At 49.4% G+C, this 13854-nt stretch overlaps 1 protein-coding gene across 3 annotated transcripts in view; it reads left to right on the forward strand.

The window, feature by feature from the left end:
• Positions 1-13854, forward strand: part of NOC2L (NOC2 like nucleolar associated transcriptional repressor) — a 143637-nt gene that overhangs the window by 119306 nt on the left and 10477 nt on the right. For all 3 annotated transcript variants that reach the window (XM_082229940.1, XM_082229941.1, XM_082229942.1), the window contains 3 exons: positions 1163-1306; positions 2565-2678; positions 4192-4336. In XM_082229940.1, coding sequence (XP_082086066.1) covers positions 1163-1306; positions 2565-2678; positions 4192-4336 — 403 coding nt within the window. The remainder of the gene's footprint in view (positions 1-1162; positions 1307-2564; positions 2679-4191; positions 4337-13854) is intronic.

Consider the following 13854-nt stretch of genomic DNA (forward strand, 5'->3'; position numbering starts at 1 on the left):
GAAGGTGGGGTATGAATGCAACAAATAAAATAAAGAAATAAAATAAATGGCAGTTGCTGGGAATTGCAGGGGGGCAGAATTGATGTTGTGCTCAGGTGCTGTTTGCGGGCTTCCCATTGAGGCATCTGGTTGGCCAACAGGATGCTGGACTAAATGAACTTTTTTTTGGTTCTAAGCTTCCCATTTTTATTTTTAATTTGGGGGACTATGGCTGCAAGGCATATAACGTACCAAGGAAACTTCTCTTGCACAGGTCCTGATCCTTTCAATAGAGCATGTGCAGAAGAACTGCCCTGGTGGATTGTGGTCCGAAAAGTTGGATCTCTCTAACCCCGTACCCTTAGCTCCAAATAACATGTTTATAAGGAACATAGCACCATATCGGGTCCTCCTTCCCTTCTGTAGCATGATGTGCTGATGTTGTGATGCCATCCCCACTCACAAGTGAATTCCACGATTTTGGGGTGACTCTGGGCATGCCATGCTTTGCCTAAATGTGCAGCTCAGGGGGCAGGGGCGAGTGTTTCTGAGCCCAAAATACCAGTGACTAGTGGGGAGAGAAAGATGCAAATGGCTAGCTTCGAACAAAGTTCAAACCTCAAGCTGCAATCAGTTAGAAATGAGAGGCGGGGGTCTGCTCCCCCCTCCCCTTCTTAGGGCCATGTAAGGCAGGGGTAGGAAGTTAGACCATTGGTCCATCTAGTTCAGTATTTTCTGCACTGACTTACAGTAGCTCTCCAGGTTCAGTTCCCGGCATTTCCAGGTAGGGGCCAGCCTGGAACCCTAGAGAGCTGCTGCCAGTCAGTGTAGACAATACTGAAGTAGATGGACCCAACAGTCTGACTTAGTATAAGGCAACTTCCTATTCCTTAAGGGAAGGGCTGTGACTCAGTGGAAAAGCCTGCAGAAGGTCCCTGGTTCGATTCTTTGCAGACTCCCTGTTTGAAACCGTAGAGAGCATCTGCCAGTCAGTGTAGATGGTATTGAGCCAGGCGGAGCAGTGGCTTGACTCTGTACAAGGCAGCTTCCTGTGGGATCCTGCGTTCCATGGTTTCCTGCTCTTTTGGCAGCTGTGCCGTACTGCGAAATACAAAGTTGTAAGGAGCAGAGTTGGGGAATTTAACGGGATCAGTTCGTGGAATGTCTCCTTCCTTTCCTGCAGCTAAAGTCGTTCCTGAAGGAGTGCAAAGTTGCCAACTACTGCAAGACGATCCGTCAGCTCTTGGAGAAGCTGCAGGAAAACTCTGCCTACATCACCGGCAAGCGGCAGAAAGCCACCTTTGGCGTCGCTAACCGGGAGGCTGTGGTGAGTCTCTGTTTTCTCTCTCTCTCTGGCTCAGCATCTCGAGAGAGGGGCTCTGACTGCCGCTTGGTGGAGCCTCGCGCAAAGGCAGGAAGGAAGAGGAGGGCTGGGCGTGGATGCCGACTATCGCTTGAGTCGACTTGTGAAAAAGAGATCAGCCCACAAAAACAACAACAACCCAGAGCTCTCGTTTCATGACGCCCACTAATATTTTTTAAGGCTGCGGTGGAAATCCCTTACGATCTCTGGCCTTTATGATAAAATTATTTAGAGACCTCTATGGCTGTCCGTGACCACAGCCCTGTAGAGTGGGGTGGGGTGGGGGGTGGAGCTTGTGTGGCCTTCCAGATGTTGTTGGACTTGGGTCAGCCCACAGCCAGCATGGCTCAGTGGTCAGGTGATGGGAGTTGGAGTCCAGCAAGATCTGGGGGGGGGGGTAACAGGCTCCCCACCCCTGCATTAGAAGGTGGCAGCACTGTGATGGAGTTAAGGAGGGGCAGTAAAGGCAAGTGATGGCCTAGTTCGGGGATTGGGGGGGGGGCGCTGTGGGATCCTCCAGAAGTATTTTGTATGTATAAAATGCATGAAACCATTTAACAACAGAACAGTGTAAATTTAGCAAAAAGAGGTGGTTCCCGCAAAATGAAATACCTTGCCTTTCAAAGGCTGGGGTAAAAAGGTATGTCTTTGGCATGTAGCAGAAGTTGTTCTGCGAAGTTGCTAGGTGCATCTCCGTGGGGAGAAGAGTTCCACCCTTGAGGTTCCTCCATTCCAGTGCTTCTGGGCTTTCTTGTTCAGAGGCCGTTTATCTCTGATGATCAGTTTCTGAGCGAGGATGTGGGGGAATCTGTTTGACTTGGTCTGACACACAGAAAGCTTTTTACACAGCATCCATCTGCTGACAAGGTTTTGAGATGGTTGGCCTGTAGGCTTACAGCTGTGCTAGACTTGGGGGGGGGGGAGAAAACTTCTCTTGGCTGCACTAATCCAGTGGATCAAAGTGGCTTTTGTTATAGCAAGGAATCATGGGGATGCCCAAACGACTGTTTGAGTGATTTCTTTGCTGGAGTCCTAATGAGCAAAGACCTGCCCTCTCCCCTTCAGTCCTCAGCTGCACCATCTGTAAAATGGGCATAGGAATGCAGACACTATGACTTGCCTCCAGGGGGAGGGGAAAGCTGTGAAGATATGCTCACATGCCGGCTCTTAAGATGGTGATCACTTGCGGCTGACAACGGTATTTTCTTGCTTACCTTGACAGGAGCAATGGGAGAAAAAGGTCAGAGAGGAAGGGACTCCGCTGATGACATATTATGTGCATTGGAAGAAGCTGAGGGAGAAGGAGATTCAGCTGGAGATCAGTGGCAAAGAGCGGGTAAGACACAGATGGGGAAGCTGAGGCTCAGGGGCCAAATACAGACCCCCCCGGCCCTCTCTCTCTGATCCTCAGAATGTTCCTCAGACCACATACCTCTTCCTAGGCCGCACTCCTTCCTGGCCCTCCTTCACACCCTCCTTGAGTAATTTTGCCTGGCTGGAATATGCCCTTTGAACAGAATGGAGATGGAATCATTCTTGTCAGTGTCCTTCTGAGCCAGAGATGGGACACCTGAGATCTTCCCAGATGTTTCCGGACCACATCTCCCATCATCCCCAACAATTAGCTGTGCTGGCATGGGCCTGATGGAAGCTGGAGTCCAGCAACATCTGGAGAGCCACAGGTTCTCCTCCCCTGTTTTAATAAATAATCATAATACAGTGGTACCTCGCAAGACAGAAAACCCGCTAGACGAAAGGGTTTTCCGTTTTGGAAGCGCTTCGCAAGACGAATTTCCCTATGGGCTTGCTTCGCAAGACGACAGCCCATAGGGAAATATCCGGGACAGCGGGGAAGCGCAGCGCGTCTTCCCCACTGTCCTCGGACCTCCTCCGAAGCCGGGCGGTGGGGCGGGAACGCCTCCTCCCACCGCCGCCGGGCTTCGGAATGCTGCTCCGAAGCCGGGCGGGGGGGCGGGAACACCTTCTGAAGGCGGGCGGGGGGCGAAAGTCTTTGTCCCCCCTACCTGCCTTCCCAGGGGCTTTTAAATCGCCCCGGACAGCGGAGAAGTCCTCCGCTGTCCCGGGGTGAGTTTAAAATGCCGCCCGCCAGCATTTTAAGATCCCCCGGACAGGGGAGAAGTCCTCCGCTGTCCCGGGGTTTTTAAAAATGCTGGGGGTGGGAAGAAAAGCCCTTGTCCCCCCCCCCCCAGCCTTCAGAAGAGGTCCGGGGACAGACTGTCCCCGGACCTGGTCTGAAGGCGGTTTCCCTAGGAACGCATTAATTGATTTTCAATACATTCCTATGGGAAACCGTGCATCGCAAGACGAAAAACTCGCAAGACGAAGAGACTTGCGGAACGAATTAATTTCGTCTTGCGAGGCACCACTGTAATGTGCTTCCAGCTTCCTGGGTATGCTTCCTGGAGCCTTTAATCCAGGGTCCAAAAAAACCCAACAACTAGAGGGCCATCCCTATTGTAATCTTAATAAGAGCCCAAGCATCCACTCATGCAGAGACATAACAGTGAGCCTCCTTTCTGGGTGGGGTTTTCAGCTCCCAGGAACCTTTACTGTAGGGATGCTGGTGGGGGGAGCACTATGGCCTCTCCTGATGTTGCGGGGCTGCCAGCTGCGTCATCGCTGACCATTGGCCATGCTGCCCGGGGCTGATGGGAAATGGAATTCAACAGTGTCCAGAGAGTCATGGGTTCCCCAGCCTCTGTCCTAATCGTGTGTGTAGTTCTTTTCAGTTAAAGGGCAAGGGATATATTTATATGGGCTGTCATGCTGCTGCTATATGCTTTTGACTGAAACGGGGAGGAATAAAGTTTTCTGTTCTCCTGGCACAGATGGAAGATCTGAACCTACCTGAAATCAAGCGGAAGAAGCCGGGCGAAGAGAAGGATGACGATAAGAGGGAGTTCAAGGACCTTTTTGAGCTGGACAGTGACTCTGAAGAGGGGGAAGATGCTGTCGGCGGTCTGTCTGTCAAAGGTACAGCAGGGACTTTGAAGTTGGGGTGGGTGGGGGAGCCGCAGTCTCCCCTCTGGCCACTAGGGGTTTGCAGTTGTCTTGTTCTCTTGAAAGCGGGAGTTATAGCAGCCAGAGCACACCGGGAAAGCCCCCCACTCGCAGTTGCAAGGGAATTAGGAAAAGAGCATCCCTTTGGGCACTCGCTGCCGGTGTGTTTTAGCATTTGGAAATTGCTGGCTAGTTGTGAGGATAGGTTTTGGAAGGGGGTTTTTTATATATTTTTTTCTAAATACGGAAATATACAAAGGGAAAGCAAAAGGCTCCGAGCGTTGGGAGGTCCTGTTAGCAGCCGTTTGGTGAGGCTGTTTGCACATCTTTATTTCTGCTGCTTATTAAGATCACTGGATGAACAGTTTAGCAGATCCTTCAGGTGGCACAATGGGTCAGTGCACCTGGCTGTTAACCAGAAGGTTGGTGGTTTGAGCCCAACCAGGGACAGCTGTGGGCAGGAGTCCTGCATTGCAGAGGGTTAGACTAGATGACCCTCAGTGGTCTCTTCCAACTCTATGATTTAGCACAAGCCTGCATGCAGATTCCAGAAGGGTGTCTCTGCTACTGCTGCTGTTCAAAAGAGCAGTCGGTTCTGCACTTCTTCCCTGGTTTGCACTTTGATTGCTTTGGAACAGCCTTCCCTGGCCAGGTGCGGTGCGACTACAACTCATTCACACTAAACTGTGGTTTAACGTGACATGTGAACCCAGTCATTGTGTCCAGACTAGAGACTGAGGTTTGTTTTGCTCCTGACGTACCTTGAATAATTATAATTTATTATTTGTACCCCACCCATCTGGCTGGGTGGCTTCCAACAAAGATTAAAAATTCATTAAAATGTCACACATTAAAAACTTCACTGAACAGGGCTGCCTTCAGATGTCTTCTAAATGTCAGGTAGTTGTTTATCTCTTTGACATCTAATGGGAGGGCATTCCACAGGGTGGGTGCCACTACCGAGAAGACCCTCTGCCTGGTTCCCTGTAGCTTTGCTTCTCACAATGAGGAATCTCGGCTCTGGACCTCAGCGTCCAGGCAGAATGATGGGGGTGGGGATGCTCCTTCAGGTATACTGGGCCGAGGCCGTTGAGGGCTTAAAACAATTTGAATTGTGCTCGGAAACATACTGGGAGCCAATGTAGGAAAGCTAAAGCCAGGAAAAAGCTTTAGCTACAGATCTGTGGTTTCCTGGGAGGGCAAGCAAATCCCCATCCTTGGTTCAGACAATGCTAAATTAAAGATTGTGGTTTGCACCCTCCCTGCAGTAGAGGGAAGGAGCACAATGGCCAAGACCAGCATGTTCCCAGTAAACCATGGTTTTTCTGTGACTTGCAAAGGGTGGTGGGTCAGTGAAATAATATAGACTTCATAACACATAACAAATACAAGGCAAAGTAAAAATGAACTGGTTGAAAACAAGGAAGAAAAATGACCAGCCTTCACTATTACCTCTGGTGGTGCTGAAAGCTTAAATAAAGTTCAGAGATCTTTTTTTTGGGGGGGGGGTGTCTTCTCACTAGGCTCAATGGTTTCCCCTAACTAGTTCATTAATCTACTGGGTTGTCTCTAATGCTAATCCTACTCCGAGTGCACCCATTGAAGTTAATGAATGTGAGACTAATGGAGGTCCATCAATTTCAATGAATCTACTTTTGAGTAGAACTCAGCAACCCAGAAATCAGGCAGTGGCCTGAGTTGCATCACCGTCTGTGAAGAACATGAGAAGATCCCTGCTGGATCAGGCCGGTGGTCCATCTAATCCAGCATCCTGTTATCACAGTGGCCAACCAAATGCCTGGGGAAACCGGCCAGCAGGATTTGAGCACAAGAGCTCCTGTGGTTTCCAGCAGCTGGTATTCCGAAGCACTGCTGCCTTTGAATGTAGAGGCAGGGCAGAGCCAAGTAGCCAAGAAGCATTCTTGGGCTAGAAGTGGAGGCTCTCGTGCTGAGCAAATCACCCCACAGGCTTGCTTTTGAGCTTCACTGGGACATGTGGCCAACAGCTGGTGGGAATAAGATGCCAGACTCCGCAGACTCTGTCAGTCCGTCCCACTGAGGCAGTTCTTAATGTTGTGTTTGGGAGTCCCTTGCGGTGCAAATCTGGATTTTAGTTCATGTTTTTGGCGTGGCCATGTACGGGCGAGCCCCTCTCACGGCACTCGGAGGAATAAACGAGGACATTGGGCCTGTATTGATTTTGAGCTGGTTGCTTGGCAGTCTTTGCCGTCAGCATTTTTTTCCAAGCCGAGTTGAGTGTGACTCTAGAAGAGGCAGGAATGCTGCTTCTTCTTCTTCTGCTGCTGCTGCTCGTGTGTGTGTGTGTGTGTGTGTGTGTGTGTGTGTGTTGTGCTGGTGGCAGGGGCACTGGGTCGTAGCCGGGAACGGTGTTCGGGCACCCCTGGAGAGGCGGTTAGGCCACGCATGGCTGGGCTGCTGATGTGCCCGCCTTTAAAGCTAGCTGCCAACCCGGCGACACCATTCTCCCTGCGAGGAGAGAGGCAAGGGAAATCCTGTCAGCATGCGGCGGGCGGGCTGGCAATGCGAAATGAAGTGACACGTTTGCGAGGCTGGCGAGCCTCCCTCGGTGGAACGACAGCAGGAGCTGTCACAGCTGGAAATCTCCCCCCTCTTTCTCTCTCTGGTTCCCCAAAAGCATTGAGGCCATGTTTGTTTTCTCGGCGAAGGGCCATTGCCCAGTGGCAGGGCATCTACTGAGCTTGCAGGAGGCTCCGGGGTCAATGGCATCTCCAGGCGGGGTTTGGAAGGAATCCCGTCCTGAAACCTTGGGAGAGCTGCTGCCGCCAGCCACGATACCTAACTAGAAGGGCCAGTGGTCTGACTCTGTATAAGGCAGCTTCCTAACGTTCCCAAAGTTGCAACCCCCCCCCTTGATTGCGGCCAGTTTCTGCTTTATTTACATGACCTTTTCAGCACAAGGTCCCTTATGAGGAAACCCAGGCCAGGGGACGGGGCAGGTGGGCGGGGCCAGAGACAAAAGTAGGCAGAGGTTTGGGTGCAGCCCTTTGTATTGTAGAATACAGTGGATGCTCAGGCTGCGAACGTGATCCGTGCGGGAGGCATGCACGGGTTGCAATTCAGCACTTCTGCCCATGCGCAAAACCCGGAAGTAACCCATTCTGGTACTTCTGGGTTTCGGCGTGTCCGTAACCCGAAAATGCCCAACCTGAAGCGTCTGTAACCTGAGATATGACTGTAGGTGGCTTCATGTATTTCAGACCCCATGATCCACTTTCAGCTCAAGCATGCATTTGGGAACCCACTGCTTAATCTTTCCCCACATATTTGCATGGTGGTGGCGCTCCTGTTATGACCCACCTTGGATCATGCCACAGACTCCCTAGTGGGTCCAGGCCAACCCATTGGAGACCAGTGCCGCAGACCACGTTTCATCCATGTTCCAAGAGTCAGAGGAACACCCAAGCACAGCTTCTTAATTCCCCATCTTGTTAAAGAGGAGGAGATATAATAACCACCTTCAAATATCTTAAGGGTTGTTGTCACATGGAAGATGGAGCGAGCTTGTTGTCTGTCGCTCCAGAGCAAAGGATCCGAACCAGTGGATTTTAATTGCCAGAAAGGAGATTCTGACAAAACATTCGGTCGGATTTTCTGACAGGAAGAGCTGTTCAACAGTGGAATGGACTCCCTCAGAAGGTGGCGGGCTCTCCTTCATTGGAGGTTTTTAAAAAGAGGTTGGATGCGTGTCTGCCTGACCTTCTTTAACTGTGATTCCTGTGTTGCAGGGGGTTGGGCTAGATGGCCTTTGGGGGCCCCTCCAACCCTGCAGTTCTATGATTCTGTGGCAAAGAATCTACAAAGTGTGTTTTGGGAATGCAGGGAATCGTGCAGTTGTAAAGCGGATAATGTGCTGTTTGAAAATTAGGGGTGGAGTAGACCCATTAGGGCATATGTGCGAACTTCCCAAACCATATTAAAACATCTTTTTTTAAGGGGGGGCACAGAACCTCCTCTTCTTCATCTTCATCTCCAAGCATCACTTTGCGGCATGCTTGTAAATACCCTTGAAAGCACCTGTTACATACTTAACGAAGACATACTCATATATGAATTGTTGCTATGTAGCAGATAGGGACTAAGAGCTGCCATGGAGAAATTGCCACTGATACAGGATGTAAGGAAGGAGCACAACAGACTTTGTGTTTGCTTGGCTTCTTGTGTGTGTTTAGTTAGTGTGGGGAATTTGTGCAGCTGGGAAATCTGCTTGGTTAAAAAGAAAAGAAAAGTTATTGGGTACTGAAAGATGTGGCCTAGGCAGAATCCGAAGGGTGGAATACAGAGGTCTTTCTTTTAAAATCATTTTTCTGGTCCTCTTGATCATATAAACCACGCTGCAACCACAGGTGAGGAGCCATGGGGCCTGAGGACTAGATGATTACTCTTTTTTTAAAAAAGAAAAAAGTGGGGTGAGTCTGCAGAGATGGATCAGGATTCCAAGCAAAACCTGGGAGTGTTCCATTGCCCAGCTATCAGGTAATGAGAAGCTATCGGAAGCTTGGAAAATGGGTGGGCCTGCTTTGGAAACGGTATGGTATTTACATAGGATAGGGTGGTGGTGGTTAGACCTAGGCACAAATTCTGCCCTCCCGGCTTCTCTATTTCACCTCGGGACCCTTCCACAACCTCCTTGAGTGTTTTTGCCTGGCTGGAATATGTCCTGGAGCCCTGCTAATGTCTGCTAATGACAGTTTATAGCAGGCATAGACAAACTCGGCCCTCCAGATGTTTTGGGACTACAATTCCCATCATCCCTGGCCACTGGTCCTGTTAGCTAGGGGTCATGGGAGTTGTAGTCCCAAAACATCTGGAGGGCCGAGTTTGCCTATGCCTGGTTTATAGTGCCGTTGAAAACCCTCTGCTTTTTGCATACCTGGAAATATAGCCTCCTGTACAAAGGTAACGGGACGCGGGTGGTGCTGTGGGTTAAACCACAGAGCCTAGGACTTGCCGATCAGAAGGTGAGCGGTTCGAATCCCTGAGACGGGGTGAGCTCCCGTTGCTCGGTCCCTGCTCCTGCCAACCTAGCAGTTTGAAAGCACGTCAAAGTGCAAGTAGATAAATAGGTACTGCTCCAGCGGGAAGGTAAATGGTGTTTCCGTGCGCTGCTCTGGTTTGCCAGAAGCGGCTTAGTCATGCTGGCCACATGACCTGGAAGCTGTACGCCAGCTCCCTTGGCCAGTAAAGCGAGATGAACGCTGCAACCCCAGTCAGCCATGACTGGACCTAATGGTCATTGCTCCCTTTGTTACCTTTACAAAGTAAAGGTAACAAAGTTGTTACCTTTACAAAGGTAACAACCTCCTCTTTTTGCTCCGCCCACTCTGGCCTCCGGCACCACCCACAACTGGCCCTTGGAAAGCTGCCTGTATGGGAATGGGGCCCTCGGTCAGAAAAAGGTTTCACACCCCTGTATCCAAAAAATGGGTTTTGTACAGGGAGAAGGAAGATGATAATGATCATAATAATTCTTATACCTCCCCCATCTGACTAGGTTACGCCAGCCACTTTTGGCAGCTTCCAACTAAATATAAAGGAATAAAACAAAACATCGAACATTTAAAAGCTTCCTGAAACAGGGCAGATGGCATCGTAAGGTGTTCATTGGAACTCATGACAGAAAAGCAGCCGTGAAGGATTGATTGATTGAGGCAGCAGGTTCCTAGTCCCCATGAATTCACCAGAGAGCAAGCCCCACCTCACAGCAAGCTCTTCCCTTGTTGACAGAATGCGCTTCCTATTTATGCTATAGCTGTAGTTTCTTGGCTGTGTTCAGATGAGTGGAAAATAAGCCGTTAATAGCTTGGAAATTACCAATTTTCTGTTAATTAGCAGCAGCTCACAGCCCCTCTTCCTTTTTTTTTAATTAAATATTGCAGTAGTTAAGCACTCATTAGCGTTTTATAGCAACTATAATCTCTGTGGAGTAAGTTAGTCTGGAGAGCAGCCTGGCTCCTGATAGTTAACCATTGCAAACTTAGATCTCTAATCAAGACTAAAGGGTTGTACCTAATGTTTAGACCCATCTGAATTTAATGGCCTTGACTCAACTTAGGTTCATTAATTCCAATGGGTGTACACTGAGGAGAACCTGGTTGGAGACAACCTTTCACCAGAGTGGGCCTTATCCCATTTTGACTTCCTCTTTCTCCATTTCAATCATGAGGGGAATAAGGCCCTTTGGAGCTGTGTTTTATTCTATGGATTCCCCCCCCCCCCACATCCCCACTGAAATATAAAGAAGTGGGACCTCCTAAATTCTCTGGCAGAAGTTATGAGTTTGTGTGGTTGTTGTATTTTTTTTAATGCACTCTATAGATAGATGCTGGCTGCCTTAAGAGCCAAATACCGTCTGGTTGCGTTCTAAACTACAAAATTGAATAACATAACTAGAATGTATTTTCAGAATCCATATATATTTGTTGTCACATGTTTGCAAGTTTGCAAACATGAGGACTAGCGCTTTGTTTGTTTGTTTGAAACGAAAACCACCATTCCGATAAGAACTATTGGAGGGTGTTCAGATATGTCTCAATAGCCATATTACTGCTGCTTTGAAATTGGGAATACAGTGGTACCTCGGGTTAAGAACTTAATTCGTTCTGGAGATCTGTTCTTAACCTGAAATGGTTCTTAACCCGAGGTACCACTTTAGTTAATGGGGCCTCCCGCCACTGCTACATGATTTCTGTTCTCATCCTGAAGCAAAGTTCTTAACCTGAGGTACTATTTCTGGGTTAGCAGAGTCTGTAACCTGAAGCGTCTTTAACCCAAGGTACCACTGTATTCTTCTCTTCTCTTCTGTGTGGCTTCCCTCAGAAGAAATGGTCTATATATTACTTTATTTTTAAGTATACTAATGACCATATACAGGAGCCACACTGCAATTATTGCTTAGATGTACTTTCCTGTTTGGGCAAGAGGGCCTCAAATCAAAGTTTGTACAAAGCGGGGCCTTCTCTGCTGTGGCCCCTTAACTTCATGACTCTGCAAGCTGCCTGACTCCTGTAAACTGTTGTTCACTAGTACAAAAGCGGGGGAATTTTGCAATTTGTAGATGGAAGAAAGAGCCAAGCAATCTACACAGACCCAACTTTCTCAGGGTTTTGCAAGGGTTTCTCAGGGTTTCTTTTTTTCCAAAGAGGCCATGACCATAAAATCACATTAGGTTTGTAGTAGATTCATCCTACTGAGTGATACATCTTTTTTATTTCTTTAATAGCATGTAGCTTTTTTTAAAAAAAACCCTCTCAAGTTGCTGTGGGTTAAATCACAGAGCCTAGGGCTTGCCGATCAGAAGGTCGGCGGTTCGAATCCCCACGACGGGGTGAGCTCCTGTTGCTCGGTCCCTGTTCCTGCCAACCTAGCAGTTCGAAAGCACGTCAAAGTGCAAGTAGATAAATAGGTACCACTCTGGCGGGAAGGTAACCAGCGTTTCTGTGCACTGCTCTGGTTTCGCCGGAAGCGGCTTAGTCATGCTGACCACATGACCTGGAAGCTGTACGCCAGCTCCCTCGGCCAATAAAGCGAGATGAGCGCTGCAACCCCAGAGTCGGCCACGACTGAACCTAATGGTCAGGGGTCGCTTTACCTTTTAAGTTGCTTCTAAAAGGCTTTGTGGAGAATCACTGGGAGAGCTGGAGTAATAGTAATGTAAGCTTCCCCTGAAAAGCAGGACTTCACTGCAGGAGCCACAGTCCTGTCCAGACCATAGGTCAGGGGTGGGCGGGGCCAGAGGCAAAATGGGGCAGGGCAATGAATGCTAATTTTACCTTTGTACACCATAGGCCATTTCCCACAAACACACTTGAACCACGCCTCTCTACTCTCCATCCAGGGAAGCATTGTCGCAGTTGAAGGGCACATTTCTAGCCAGGCAAAAAAGGCTGAGTGGGACTTGTGAGAGGCATGGCCCTGGGGAGAGAAGGTGTGGCTTAGAGGGAGTCCCGAGGGCCAGATACAGAGGAGCGCAGGGCCGCATTTGGCTGCTATCTATCACCATGATGAATTGGACTAGTGATGCTAAGAGGAATGGATAGTGTGGGGAGCCTTGCTTCTGTCTGTGTGAGAGAGAGAGGGAGGCGGGCGGGGGAAAGAGAAAGGTCAGGGGGTTTGGACGCCTCGGGCCAGAGCCGCGTTGAATTTCCGAGAACGAGGCCCCGTGTAAGATGGCCTCCCCTCGCCTGCCAGATTTGATCAATGGCCTGTCTGCGGTCGCAGTGGGGAGAGGCGGCGGCGGACTCATTCCTCTCATTTACCGGCTGACGGAGCTCCAGGAGGGGAGGCTGGCTGCTGCGGGTGGTTATTAATGGCTTGGGGAGAGCTGGTGGATTGCCTTGTCACGAGGCAATTAAAGCCGGCGAGGAGCCGCTTCGCTGGCTGCTGCCTCTCCCCGCGCCGGGGCCCGTAATGAGCGATCTGTCCGCATTAAGCGACGGTGCGCCTCTAATGAACTTTAGCGCGTTCATTCATTTATCCAGCACGTAATCATATTACGCCAATTTAATATTGGGGGGTGGGGAGGGAGGGAGGGGGGGTTGTGTGGGGCGGCCAGAGGGAACGGTCTTCCTCCCCCCCCCCGCTCCCCAGTTCGTTACGGGAACGAATTTCCTGGTGCGTGACTGTGCATACATTACTAGCCAGCTTGATCTGTAATGAGCAACGATTGTATATGTTTGTGTGTGTGGTTGTGTGTGTGCGGCTGTGTGCCGGGTGAGGTTGGACGTGTTCCTTTTATCAGATAATTAGCCTGTCGACCCAAATGTCAGTGGGTAAGGAAGGGGGAGGAAGAGGAGGAGGGAGGAGGAAGAATAGATTATGTAATAACCATAGATGATTATCTCAGATTTTACCTCAGGGGAGTTTTGTGCTTCTTTCTCTCTTCTCTTTTCTTCCTCTCTCTCTCGCTTATAACTCGCATTTCCCTGCCTCTTGTACGTTTTTGACTAAATGAAAGATATAATTCACTAGAAGTGTGTGTGTCTATACATTTACTCTGCCTGTTTGTAAAATGCAGCCAAAGTTGTTGTTTGTGGTGTGTTGTGGTTGTTTGTTCTGTTGTTGTTATTCCCACCCCACCTTTCAACTGAGGAATTCAGCTGACAGAATGGCTGAAACAGCATCACGTTGCAGCAATAATAATAATAATACATAAATTAAAACACAACCTAAAACAATGAACAGAGCTCAAAAGACAAGATTAGCTTCCCTCTCTATCTGGAGGATTGTGAGGAGATTTGCAGTACCTAGGAAGCTGCCTTATTCTGGGCCCAACCCCTTGGTCCATCTGCCAAAGTATTGTCAACACTGACTGGCAGCAGCTTTCCAGGGTTTCAGGCAAGGGAACCTTTCTGAGCCCTGCCTGGAGATGCCAGGGATTGAACCTGGGGCCTTCTGTGTGCTGTGGCCCTTCCCAGATTTCTCTTTTCCTCTCTCAGTCTCATTTTCTGTCC

This window comes from Podarcis vaucheri (assembly GCF_965113315.1).
Source record: "Podarcis vaucheri genome assembly, chromosome: 7".
Classification (NCBI taxonomy): Eukaryota; Metazoa; Chordata; class Lepidosauria; order Squamata; family Lacertidae; genus Podarcis; species Podarcis vaucheri.